Genomic DNA, 13,763 nt, shown 5'->3' with positions numbered 1-13,763 from the left:
TTCTGCTATTTTTCAAAATATTGGACTGAAATTCTGTAAGCTTTTGTCATCTAAACAGAGAGAAGAGGTTTGTGCCTTGTTTATGCTTCAATTGTTTCTTGTCTGTCATTTTAGTTCTATGTCTTATAGTCCATAATTATGTAACTAGGAACAGTGTCTAAAATTGAAAGATTCCTGTTGGCTTTCATAAGCTGTAGCTCAGGCCCTTTGTTAGAGTCCACAGGATGTTTGAAGGCAGGGATAGTAATGTTGTAATACCCCTTTTTGCATTTAGAAACCTGATACATCAATGTATTTCAAACCTTTCCAGAGATTAATAGAAAACTGCTGTTTTTCTGGAATTCTTGCCAGCACTGGAGTAGAGGACAGCTTTGGTACTTCTCTATGGAAACACTGTAAATCCCACCAACCACCAGCTCCACATGGAGTCAGAACCTCTCTCGTTCACAAAGCAAGGCCTCTAGCCCTTGCTGATGGATAAAAGCCTCTGATGAGAGATGCCAATACCTACTAAAACAAAGCAAAGATAAAGATACGAAAAAATTGAAAGCCAGTGCACTTTTAATGTTCTTATATTTTATTGTATCTCAGCATAATTTAGAAGATTATAATTATTTCAGTGTCATGTTCATTTTACAGATTCTGACTGGAAATTCCAGGCCCTGTGTCTGAAAATTAACTTCAAACCTTTTATTATATTTCTGCCAATGCTTTGACTTCAGTATTTTGGCATTTACGTTTGATGTTACCTTTACAGAGATCTGGAATGTGCCTCCTGTAGGACACTGGGCTTGTTGAAGTTTAGGGTGAGCAACAAATGGAGAGATGAAAGATCTTTTTAGGTAGCTACAGAGCAGGAGTTAGTGTTTTTTGTGGAGGATGTTCTTGTTGCTATACTTATGTGAAAACACACGTAGAAAATAGTTTTTTTTTCCCCTGTCAATTCTCAACCATGAACCGATACCTTATTTTTAAATCTTAATGTTTTGATTTGTTTGTAGTAAACACCTTAATTGTTTCTGTCACTTTCAGTATTTGTTCTTGCTCATTACTTCATTTCAATAATGATGTTCCACTTTGAATTGCAGTGTAGTGTCTTGGCTAGTCTGCAGGTTCAGAGATTCATCTGAAAGCTGACTTGCAGAGAAACAGCTGTTGAAAGAATATCCCCCCCCCCCCCTCCCCCCCCCACGTTAGTAAATATTTCCCCTTTTGAGTAAGGTAATGCAAGTAATAGTCTATATGGTGAAGCTAATTGTTTGTTCAGTACGGTCTTCAGAATTCATAGAAATTTCTTCAGGTACTCCATTCTGTTGTTGTCTTCTCCAGTAGCCGTAATTTTTTGCTATTTTCATAATATGCATTTTAAAGGAGGCGCCCAAAAAGGCATACAGAAGAGGGTTCAGGCAGGCGTGAAACAAAGCTATGCTCTTGGTGACCTGGAGCGCAATGTCTATAGTTTTACTTGCATCACAGTCAGTAATCAATAAATAGATGATATCTATGGCTCGCCAGAACTTAACAATGTTGTAAGGCAGCTGAGTAATAATGAAAGTAGCCACTACTGCCAACAGAACCATGAAAGGTCGAGACTTTTTAGCGTTTGCAGATCTAAAGATTGCTCGAGCAGTAACTGAATAGCAGGTCAGCATTACTAGGAAAGGAAGCAGAAATTCCAGGATAATTTCCAGGATTTGAATGGTTGCTTTTAATAGAGTTTCCATGTTCGTTGGAAATACAGGAAAGCATTCATTCCTGTTATTGTGCTTCTTGACTTGGTTAAAGATCAGTTCAGGGATACTGAGCAATATGGCAGCCAGCCAGACACAGAAGCAGGTAATGCTGCAGCGTTTACCAGCTCTTCTGTGCCCTTGGGATCCAGAAGTCGCCCTGTATCTGTCCACACTGATGCAGGCCAAGAACAGCATGCTAGAGCTGAAATTCATGGTGTACAGAGAAGAAGTGAGCTTGCACATGGATATTCCAATTTCCCATCCTTGCACTGCATTTGCAGCCCAAAAAGGGAGTGTAAAGAGCAAGAGCAGATCGGCGATGGCGAGGTGCATGATGTACATATCTGTCTTGGTCTTCAGTTTCTTGCAATAGGCATAAATTGCTACCACTAAGGAATTTCCTGCGACTCCAACAGTGAAAGTCAATGCGTAGAACACAGGAAGGAATAATTTCCTGAACTTTCTCACATCGTCTTTTTCACAGAGAAGCTCGTACATGTTGTAATCTATGACAGAGTTGAGATCATCCTCCTCATCCTCAATCCAGTAATCAGTTGAGTTGTTCATATTCCAGCCCATGGCAAACCTAAAAGTCAGAAAAAAAGAAAGGGGGGAGGGATGGGAGGGAGTTAAGGGGTTGAGAAGACAGACAACGAAGAAATAATATTGGTTTCAAGCTTTAAAATTTTGTACATAAAGCACAACTATCCCATGGAGTCGATTGCTGAACGGTGGCGGAACACACTTAGTTTAGTCTTTGTCTCACACAATGAACCGACTTATGCCCAAGTGGAATTTCTTACAGAATCAAATTAATGTGGGCAGGCTGAATCTTAGGAAACTGCTCAGGATGTTATGCGCATGAAAGAATCTTATCACATACAAAACTGCCCACAAGTACCCAAACAGTTCAGAATCTCAGCTGTTTTTTTCAAGTACTACCTCATGATGGATTTATTCCATAAACACTAGGGCTGTATTCTCACTGCCTGTTTAAGGTTGAAGTTTAAGTGTTCTTATCTTCAGACTGTGTCTTAATGTCTTAAGCAAGCCATGTCCTGCAGTATTCTGTTGTAACTGTTTTCATTGACTAATTTGCTGAAATTCTTTCTGTTCTAAACTACAGTGTTGCAGAGCCCCATTCTCTTGAAATAAATGGGATTAAGATTTCTTAACAGATGTAGCAAAAAGCTGCTGAAAATGAAAAACATGTGCCCCTTTCTCATCTTCTGCAATGTTTCCAAATTTGAGGCCAATGTTACAGAAAACAGATTTTTTTCTGATACTCTGCTCAGAGCTGCAGTTTTGCTTTTTCAAGCTTTGAAAAACTCCAAATACTATCTCTGTTTTTGAGACAGGTGTTCAACTGAATGTTTGCCAAAACTTTGTGACAAACTATCTTCTTTAAAATATTTTTCATGTATTCTGTCTACTAGGAAAAAGAAGTTACTAACTGATGTCTCGTTTGGGGATACAGACCAATTAAATAGAAATGAATAATTTCTTTTCTTACATGATATTTATATTGTGTTTTTTTTTAAGTGAATCTGCTGTATAAATTTTAAAAATTGTTTTGGTTAGAAACTATCTGTTTGGTATGGCTTTCACCATTAATGACTTTGTTGAATTTTTTTGGTTAACATTTCAAAACAATGATTACTCATATTTTAAATCTTGTAGTCTTGCCATTTACTGTTGCCTAAACGAAATGTACAGAATGCAAAGTAACATAATTCTATTTATTAAGTTTATCAAGGGGTATCAATTCTGTGCCTAACAGTTTAGGTTAGCAGAATTTTTCAGCAAGGGTGATCTTTTGCAGCTTTATAATACTTCAAGGAGAGATTCAGACATCAGCAGCAATTGTTTCTTTTTTTAGTAGAAGGGGAACTGCTGCAGCCTCAGTTTGATCTCTTAGCCAAGATTAGAAAAAAATTAAAACTTAAATTGAAAAGTTCAGGCTGTGGTTTAAACATCTATTACAGAACCTATCTGGGAATGCTTAATCAAATTGCATCGCTAACAAATTTGCTTGAAAGCCAAATGATAAACATTTCAGTGCAAACTTTATGAAGTCTGGATATCACAAAGCAGTTTGGCTGTGACAGGGAACATGCTCTGCTGCCTTATGTGATTTTGGCTGACCCGAGTCCTTGACGGAAACAGTTATGTAGTATTCAATAGTTGATATTTCTCCCTTAAAAATAAAGTCATATTTTTGGCTAGAATGTCTATTCATATTATGACATTCCTATTAATGTTGTTTCTCAGGCACACGCATACATATGTATTACATAAAGTACAGCTGTCCCGTGGAGCCAGTTGCTGAACAGTGGAGGAAGAGACTTAGTCACAGCCCACAGAGCAAGCCACCTTATGCCCCAGTGGAATTTCTTACAGAATCAAATTCATGTGGGTAGACTGAATCTTACAGCTGGAGACTGCTCAGGATGTTGTTATGCATAGAAAGGAGTCTTATTGCATACACAACTGCCCACATGTACCCAAAACAGTTCAGAACCTCAGCTGCTTTTTCAAGTACTGTTTTCTAGGAGATATATTAATAGGTATATTAATAGACAGCATTGTATGTTTTTTTTGCAATATTTTTCCAGCCTTCCAGTTAGATACAAATTCAGCATTTCTGTGTGTTTAAACTTGACGTGGAACTGACTGTACAAATACATGTTGAATGAAGTTAATATTCCCAGTTTAAACATACAGACTTTTCTTTGATGAATTGAGCACTAACTGCTCTTCTACTGAACAAATCTAATTTTAAAATTGGAAACAAGCATGTGCCTTAGTTAAATGAAGTCTCTCCGTAAAGCCAACTTAAGTAAGAGTAAATCCTAGCTCTTCTACTTGTAAATAAGATAGATATATCATTGTTAGCATACAGAACTGTAAAAAATAAAACAAAACTAACCTTTTGTCTGCAGACTGGTAGCAGGTACTGCAACTGAGATGTGCTTCAGGGAAATGGTCCGAGTTGGTCTGACACATTACATTTTGTCTTCAAGCACCACACCCTCCTCTGGAAGTCAGTTGCACTTTCATTTTGATTCACCAGTAAAGAGAAAAAAATCCTGCTTTCCTTGAAACTTCGGTGCTGAGGTCTCACGTTTCCTACTTTCTTCCCTGTTCCAACTGGAATGCAAGTATTCTTTGAAACATCAAAACTCCTACTATTTCAGTATGTTACAGTTTGAGTTAGTCCTGAAAGTCCATTTTTCATATAATCAAAAGGGTTTAACAGATCACACATTTAAAATGTGAAAAGGAGGAAAAAGTGGGAGAGATCTTTCTAGGACAGCTGCCAGTAGGAAGTCGCTGCATCATTTCATCAGGGCAGTACTGTGCTTTTGATGGCTGCCTATATAAGGATTTAAGAAAACCTTTTATCCCACATTTTAGTAACTTTTTAGGGGATAAAATGAAGAGATGTATGCTTTTTGTGAAATGGAGTGGAATGTTTGCTCATTTGGTATTTGATATTGAACAAAACTGGGAAGATGATAGCAAACAGATGTGAAAGCAAGTGGCAAGCTGTCAGCCAGAGTATAAGCAGGTACTCCTGCACCCTGTGGGAGAGTTCTCAGGGACTTGGATGTTACCAGTCAGGCTCATAATCACGTTAGTGTTTGATAATATTTCTTCAGAAACTGTAGAGGAAAAATAAGAGGCTGTTCTTTCCATGAGGCAATGTTTCTTCCACTTGCAAGTGTGCTGCCTGGATTATAAAGAGGCCGTGCTTTTCCAGGAAATGAAAGATGCAACAGTTCTGTGTTTCACATGCAGATGTTAATATTTCAGCGCTGAGGTATGGACTTGTGCTAAGAATTCCTGAAATGACTGAATCTTGCTTAAATTGCCACAATCCCTAGAGCTCAAATTTCTCTCATGTGCAAGTATTATCTTGTGCAGAGGGTCGGGAACCTTTCCTGGTCTTTCAGAGCTTTTATTCTAGTTGGATTTCCCTGTATCCTGTAGCAATTGTATGAGTTTCAGTAAATGCAATATCGATGCCAAATGATAGAGAGAGGTTTTGGGCAGACCAGAAGTTAGGTTTCACTTTTTGGCACACTGGCTAAATTGACACACCTGCTAAGGCTGGATTAGCCATCTGTCTGTGTTTCAGCTATTTTGGAATATATGAAAGGAAAGGTTTTCAAAGTGGACAGCTCAGAATGTAACAGGCAGATGTTTTCCACGTTCTTCTAGGTTCATTTGTGTTCACAAGAAGAAGAAAAATAGATCGGAAGAGGAATGACAGACCGAAGAAAGAATGCTGCAGTGTTTGTGCTTAGTTCTGTAGAGCCTTCGTCTTGAGCTGTCATAGCATTTTTCTGGTGTTTGCAGTGATAGATAAGGATATTTGGGTTGCTTCCAGCATGTCTGCTGCTTGCAAGTCACGTCATTGCTTAAGAGGACTGAGCTCTATATCCATAAACTAAGGGAGCCTTTCAGTTCTCCTGGATGGCTCTTGTCTCAATATTGTCCCCAGCATGATAGAATAATCAGGGCAGAACTTAGAAAGCTCCCTGGGGGAGCTTTTTATTTGTCTGTGCATTACCTGCGGAAAAGGCATTTGTATTGTCAGTGGCTAAGAGGTCCTGGGGGCAGGCTGTAGGAAGGCAACTCATGTAAGTATTGTGCTGTTACTACAGTGCCTCAGTTCCTCAGAGCTTTGCAGGGTACAGGGAGAACAGAAGCCTCCAGTACAGAAATAATGCCATCACATCATACTGCATTTTAGTATGGCCCTATGTGCTCAAAACCAGCAAAAATGTATGAGTGCAAAGTGACAGTGGATCATTTGACTAAGAAGCACTTGGGGCTGTGTAAAAATTAGATGGAAGAGAGGGAAAAAAACATTCCTAAATTCAGCAGCTGCTTTCACTGGCACCATCAGAGAAAGTGAGCTCTAGCTGGGCATCATGAGCGGCCACGTTCAGTGCAGAACTGAGCAGCCTTTGCTGATCTGCTGCAGAATCCCAGCATCATCTCTGTCTTCCTGGCTGTAGCCAGTTTCCTTGCGGCCCCATCATAGCCTTCACCATATGCGAGTTAGATGTCCAGCAGTGTTATCTGGAGAAGACTGTGCAACTACTTTGTGCCAGTAAGATAGAAAATACTGCAGCCTCTTGAGATCTCCTAGTCTCCATTAGATCTCCGCTGACAGCAGCCAATACCACGCTGCCATCTACCCTACTCAATCCAGTCTGTTCTTGGAGGAGAGTCCAGAACATCTGTCTGTCAGTGCCTAGGAAGTTGCCGAGATGGTAAATGTCACCACAGACCTCAGATCTTTAACTGGGAGAGGTAACCCACCTGGCTGACCAGTGCAGCAGGCAACCTGACAAGAGTTACAGGTATTCTGAAAATTCAAGTAGTAGATTATCTTACCTTCGTCTTCCTAGCCAAAAATTTAAAGATGGGACATTGAAAAACAGGTAACTAAGTTGCAAAATGAAAAACAGATAATGAAATTGCAAAAATTAAGTGCTGTTGGCTTATGAAACCAGTAAAATTTGTACTGTCTGTGTCTGTGCTACATTTAGTACTCTCCACCAAAAAGAACCCATATATAAGTTGATTTTGTGAAGGTCAGCATCTTGAGCCCTCCGATAGCAAAGGTTAGGTTTCTAATACGGTTGTGATCAATCCTCTAAGCACATTTTTAAATGTCTTTGTCTTTGCATGTGTGAAGGCAATGAAGGGTTTAAAAATACAATACATAAGTTAAACTTACAATGACTCCAAATGTAGCAGCATTGTGGTTTATAGATTTTGGATAGGTTGTGCAGACATATATATGAAAATGCTGATTATAAAGCCTATCAATGTAGAACTGTATTTAAAACTGACCTTCTACAATCTCTATAATTTCTGTTTGTTGAATTGTGAGTTTCTTGCAAAACTTCAACTAACTCCAGCCAAAATGACAGGCTTCTCTGGCTCTTCCCTCCCCCTGCAGTTTCTTTGAATTCCAGAAGTAATATGTGAATGCCATTTATAAACTAGGGATTTATTCCATCCAGGCAGCCTGCATTTTCTTTCAAAGCACTGGAGTCTTTCAGAGACCTGCATTGGACTAGAACTTCTTTCTGGCATTTATGGTCATAGTTGGATTGAAATGTGTTTGGGATTTTCAGAACTTTAGGCTGTAAGGAGTAGAAAGGCCAGGAATTTGTCCTTCTTTGATGTGTTCAGAGGAGAAGAAGTACATACAAAACTGAGGTATGCATTTGCCTTCCAAGAACTTATTTGTGCTGATGATTTAGAACTCCTAACCAGATGTCTGGTTCTCAGTGAACTCCTCACAAAGTTCAACATGAAAGCTGCTTCTGATTTTTTCAGAGTGGTGAAATTCTGCCTTTTTTTTGAAGCAGGGATGTTTCTCGAGTGCCGTTTACAAAACCGTTTATGTACTGATTCCAGAAAGTCAAAATAACCTTTCTTGTAAACCTCACTTCAAGATAAATGTGATTTAGAAGATACCACATGTGCAATTCTGTGGAAGAGGAGAAGAGTCAGTTACCCCTTCAGAGTGTAACACTTCTCAGGGGAATATACTGCAAAGCGTATGTTGTGTTACTTGGGGGCTGATCACCTGCCCGTTGTAGTTGCCCAAATGAGTCGGCTGTTTGAGTTCTACCTTTTCTCTACCAAGCTGATTTATCCCTTCCCACCCCAGCCTTTCACTCAGCTATTTTAGCTCTCTAGGCTAGCACAGCCTGTAGGCCACAGATAGCCCTGCTTTGAAAACAAAGGACAAACAGCATGCTGCAGGAGAGGAAGGTGAACAACCCTCAAAACAGGCAGTGTTATCAGAAGGAAATAAATCTCTCTTCTCACTTCCTGGCCATCACAGCGGCTGGCCTTACAAGGAAGCAGCTCTTCTTGCAGCCAGGTGGTTGTATTGTGTAGGCCAGAGGCTCACAGACCTTGTGGTAACAGCTGCCCGGGCAGTTAAAAAGGTAAAAAATACTTGTTTCTGACACCAAAGCAAACGAAGTTGGTGTGGATCAGATCTCCAGTTACAGCTCTGTGAAGCTTGTCATCGCCGTTGAGATAGCAATAACATATCTGCTGATTGTTACACGTCCAGTATAGTCCTGCCCTCTTTTCCCTTTGTTGTGTGTGTGAGACATTGAAAGGAATGAGAGAATGCTTGGGTACTAAGGAACTTTTAAAGAAAAAATAGTGGGGATTAGGTTTCTTAGAAAAATTATGCCATTTTAATCAATGGTAGAATCTTTTAGGACCTGTACATTAAAATGTTAGCTTTATGCTACGAAGACGTGTATCAAATAATGTTGTCAATGGCTTGGAATGCTACCAGATTATTTTCAGTTAACAATTTACACTGAGGTTATTTCTTTGAAGCACAAACTATAATCATTTGCTTAAGGGGGAGAAAAATCTTAATTCCAGAGAAGTTCCTGAAGTTGTTGGAATAATAGCAAAGTCATCAATGATAACCCTTCAGAGGTCTTATTCACACAACTTGCTGGTTATAATGTGGTCAGCATCTCATTCCCATATAGATCCTCCAGTCTGTATAGCTTTAAGAAGTTTTACTTTGGAAATGGCAGCATCTCACCTTCAGGTGTGCTTTTGTATTACATGTATTTGCTAAGCTGCAATAGAGACAAAAATAATTAGATTCCTTTTCAAGTTCCTTCTTGTTCTTTTTTCATAGGAATAGGTGGCAGAGCTGGGTCCTGGAGGGTTTGGATGTTTGGCTTTTGGTTGTTCTCCCCATAAATCAATTCAATTTACATATTGAGTAATAATATGGATTTTGTTCATGTCTGGTTACTCAGAGTATAAACACAGAAGTAGATTGCATACTTCTGTTCCTGTAACACAAAAGGAAGGCAGATTTATCCATATGAAGTTTCATTTGAGTCTATATTGAGCTTTTTATACTGACAACTATTTTTGTGTTTGTGACTTTTTTAAGGTGCTGGGAACCCGAATTGCAAAGTTGCAATTGTAATGGGCAAAACCAAAACCTCCTCAGCATCCAGGTAAGGATTTCTAGTAGATTCAGAGAGTTACCTAGAATTTGTTTCCTGGAGTATTCACTGCTTGCAAAAACTTAAAGTGGGATAGCATTAATTGCCTCGATTGGTTGGATGTAGGTGTGAATTACAGGGGACTTCTAAAAAGACGCACACAGAGGTTTAGCAAACAATGTTGATGACCAAGCTCCTGCTCTGCTCTCAGCTGCTGCTAACTGAAAGCTCCCAATCTTTTCACTGTCACCAACTTGCATCCACGTGCTTCCCCCTCCATTACAGTAGCTCTAGTGTTTGTGCAGCTGTGTGATGAATTGGATCAGGAAATTCTCTGGAGTTCACTAACTTTATCTTGGCCGCAATACTTTTAGTTTGAATTAGTTGTTCCTAGAACAGGAGAGTGGGGCAGCTTCCTCTGCTGCTGGTGTGTGTGCAGCTCTGTGGATGATCACTAGATGCACGAAGGCAGCCTGTGTATATGGGTAAGACGGGTATATGGGTGAGACGGGTGGGCAGCCAAGATAGGCCTCATGTTGCCTGCCACCGGCTTGGTAAATGGCCTCTTTTGTGCCATGACTGCTCTTAGGGTAGTGCCCTGTTCTGTTGTCACCATCACTGTGGGATGGGGGCCCTGTGGCACACATCCTGACTCTCTGCTAGCATCAGCCCAGAGGAGAAGAGGAGAGTCAGTTGTTGTCAAGTGTAAAGAAAAATTTATGACTTGAATGCACCTGACACTTTATGGGATGTCATATCCTTACATCAGTAGCATGCTCCTTTTTTTTCCTATTTAATTTGAAATTTCTACTACCTCGGGCTTACAATTTCTAAGTCTAGCTTACGAAAACAGTTAACAAGAAGAATTGCTTGCTTAAACAATAATAAAACAAAACTTTTCAAAGCTTGCCTGAACAGACGAGTACAAGTGGCATATCAGAGACCTGAAGTTGTCTACTAAGTTCTTCAAAAGAATTATCTGCAGGTATAAAATTGTTTGAAACACAGGGTGTTTATATGAACTTATGTGCATAGAGAGCATTGCACATCTTTAATCAGACCTACTGATTCCATTCCTACATAGGAATCTAATTTTTCTTTTTGCTTAAAATAAGGATAAGGCATATCATGTTCAACTGCTATTACCAAACTGAACCTTCCTCTTGCAAAAATCTTATGCAAGTCGTGAGTAAAATGCTTTGTGACTGGTTCCACTGAAATCACACAGCTTGTGACACACAAAATTAGAACCATTTTTATCTCCAAGTTGGATTTTAGCCCAAATTCCACTGATTATCAGAGGTTTTTGGATTTGATAAGCTTCCATTGAAAAGTAAACAGTAACTGTCTTCTACCATGCAGGATGCTTTGTCTAGTGGCTGTGCACGCTGTGGCATCTGTTGAGCTCTTGGAAGCTGAACAAGAGTTCATGGAAGGAATTGTGATTCTGCAGTTTCTAAAACAGGAGACTTGAGTTCGGGTACCTCGGAAGTCACCTCCAGTCCTGTGTGACTACTAATTGTCCTTAAATTTCCTGGAGGAATTTAAACATGAGGATCAGTTTCCTGAACTATAGGCAAGCCAAAATTATGACAATGATAAACGTGTTTTGAGAACAGAAAAGAACAGCCAAGAGGAGGAAATGGACTGTGTGATACAGGAACAGATGGTAGAATTTGCACAGGTGACAGACGCAATAGCTTTTCATTCAGCGTGTGTTAGAGGCCAGTAGTAAAATTCAAGGAGGTTTGCAGTATGCATGCCATACTACGTGCAGCCAGGATGGCTGCAATCGGTATAGGTAAATCTCAACATATTCTTTATGCAAGTGCTAAAGTGAGGATAGAACATAAAAAAAGTAAGGGGAGGGGGAAGCTCAAAGTTAATCGTAACTTGTATCTTCTGTCTTGATCAGGTACAAGCAGCACAGCATGATCCTTGTTCCCATGGACACGCCAGGAGTGAAGCTGATAAGACCCCTCTCGGTGTTTGGCTACCTGGGTAGGTGATAGTATTTGTCAGCTGCATGTCTGTTGTTAGCAATTGCAGCAGCTGCAGTAATACCGTGAATATTGTATATGACATAGACCGGTAAAATGCATACAGACAGTCAAATTGAAGGCCTGTTTTTTTTTTTTAAATGCATATTGCATCCTCCTTCATTTTACCCTGCTGTTGTGTTCTCTCTGTACCTGCAGATGAGATCCATGGAGGCCATTTTGAGATACATTTTAATGATGTGCAAGTACCTGCCTCCAATATAATACTGGGTGAGTTTCAATATTAATTCCTTCTTAACGCATACAGCAACAAGCCAAATTTTACAAAACGGTGGTTTATTTTATGACTCATCTTAAGTTAACGTAAACCGCTAGTGGGGGATTCCTTAGATAAGGTGTGTCCAGCAAGACTGGCTGGCTGAGCCAGGTTCTCAAACACATGTAAGAGGGAGCCACTTGTTCTTTAGCAGCCTGCCTGCTGCTTGAATATAGCTTGTTTAGAACAAAAAGATGATTGAAGGAAGTAGGGTAGCTGTAGCTGTTGTGCAAAAATCAGTTCCCTGAAGTGGAGCAAAGTAGAAACTGTCAGTGGCATTCTTTCCCCCAAGCCAGTTTTCACAGACTGTACTGCCTTTTTTAAAAAGAGCGGTCTGTTGTAGTCTGTGGCCAACCAAACCTGGGTACCTGCAGATTTAGCAGAACTGAAAGAAAAATGAAAGAATGAGCCAACCAGCTCTGTGAACTTCTACAGGGACAACTTTACTCTCGTTCTCTTAGATGGAAAACATCAGGATTTAAATAGTTTTTGTTTTGGTTTTTTTTTTTTTGTTATTTTTATTACTCTGAAAGAACTTTCTCTCTGTAGTAGCCCTTGGACTTGGAAAGCTCAAAGTTTTCCCCCAGATTCTTATACCAGACCTCACAGGTGTATTTTTCAGTGTGAGATTAACAACATTTAAATTAAATCAGGTAATAAACCAAACCCTCTCAGAAACCATCTTGGGGTGTTCTTTGTGCTGTAAGTTGTATTAACAGTAGGTTAATACGGATCTAGTTAGAGTAAACAAGCACAACAGTCCTACAAAATAAACTTCCAAGAAGTTTGCTTTTAGCTGTAATGCTATGTGGCCCCTTCTGCTCTGAGCCACGGATTGTTTCAAGCAGAAATCAAGGAATCTGCACGTACCTGTTTTTCTTTCCCACCAGGTGAAGGTAGGGGGTTTGAGATAGCACAAGGTCGGCTCGGGCCAGGCCGAATTCATCACTGCATGAGGTCCATCGGTGCAGCTGAAACCGCTTTACAGATCATGTGCCAGCGTGCAGCAGAGAGAGAGACTTTTGGGAAGAAACTGTACCACCACGTAAGCGTGTTCTCTCTCTCTTAGTTCACACAGTCCAGACGTCACCTTTTGTTTTGCCCATGCAGTGGGCAGTGTAATAGATGTGCCTTGCCATTAAATTACTCTTATTTATATCTTATATATAGATATATCTTATATATATCTTATATATATATATATTATTATATATCTTATAAATTACTCTAATGCTTCAGAGGTCCAAGGAAAAAAAAACACATTGGGAGGCTCCCATATTTCACAGTAATTATAGGATTTTTTTTTCCTTATACTCCTTTGCAGGAGTATTTTCAATGCAAATTTTGCTACTGTGGTTTTCACCTGCTTTTACTGATGTTTGGACAGGTATTTGATTAATGGTATGCATGAAAGTACAGACCAGTACAAGGCCAAACTGGGATTTTGGTCTTTTCTAGCTCTGGACTTGAAATACGGTTTTGTGAGAGCGAGCTTGCTCTCTTCTATCAATAGGCAGAATAAGTTGACAGTCTCCTTTTAATAGGAATCTATAGGAATTTATGGGAATTTAGTAGGTGGCCTATCACATTTCAAGTGTTCCTCAGTCTTACCCAACAGATAGGATGACTTTACTGGAAAAAAACACATAAAAGCAATGGAAAGAGGAAACTGAGTTAGTGTCTGGCA

The 13,763-nt window shown here is 39.7% G+C and overlaps 2 protein-coding genes across 3 annotated transcripts in view; one reads left to right on the top strand and one right to left on the bottom strand.

Moving 5' to 3' along the window:
* The window catches only part of ACAD11 (acyl-CoA dehydrogenase family member 11), a 29,658-nt gene that overhangs the window by 13,198 nt on the left and 2,697 nt on the right, over positions 1–13,763 (top strand). For both annotated transcript variants that reach the window (XM_035549827.2, XM_050709252.1), the window contains exons 14-17: positions 9,706–9,772; positions 11,676–11,761; positions 11,959–12,030; positions 12,967–13,121. In XM_035549827.2, coding sequence (XP_035405720.1) covers positions 9,706–9,772; positions 11,676–11,761; positions 11,959–12,030; positions 12,967–13,121 — 380 coding nt within the window. The remainder of the gene's footprint in view (positions 1–9,705; positions 9,773–11,675; positions 11,762–11,958; positions 12,031–12,966; positions 13,122–13,763) is intronic.
* ACKR4 (atypical chemokine receptor 4) lies at positions 544–5,508 on the bottom strand. Its single transcript, XM_035549831.1, has 2 exons — positions 4,663–5,508; positions 544–2,319 (listed from the first exon to the last, which is right to left on the bottom strand). The coding sequence occupies exons 1-2, from the start codon at positions 4,737–4,739 to the stop codon at positions 1,239–1,241; spliced, it is 1,158 nt and encodes a 385-aa protein (XP_035405724.1). The 5' UTR covers positions 4,740–5,508; the 3' UTR covers positions 544–1,238.

This window comes from Cygnus atratus, chromosome 2 (assembly GCF_013377495.2).
Source record: "Cygnus atratus isolate AKBS03 ecotype Queensland, Australia chromosome 2, CAtr_DNAZoo_HiC_assembly, whole genome shotgun sequence".
In the NCBI taxonomy this organism is placed as follows: Eukaryota; Metazoa; Chordata; class Aves; order Anseriformes; family Anatidae; genus Cygnus; species Cygnus atratus.
The sequence above is the reverse complement of the archived record's forward strand: the minus strand, read 5'-3'. Positions and strand labels throughout refer to the sequence as shown.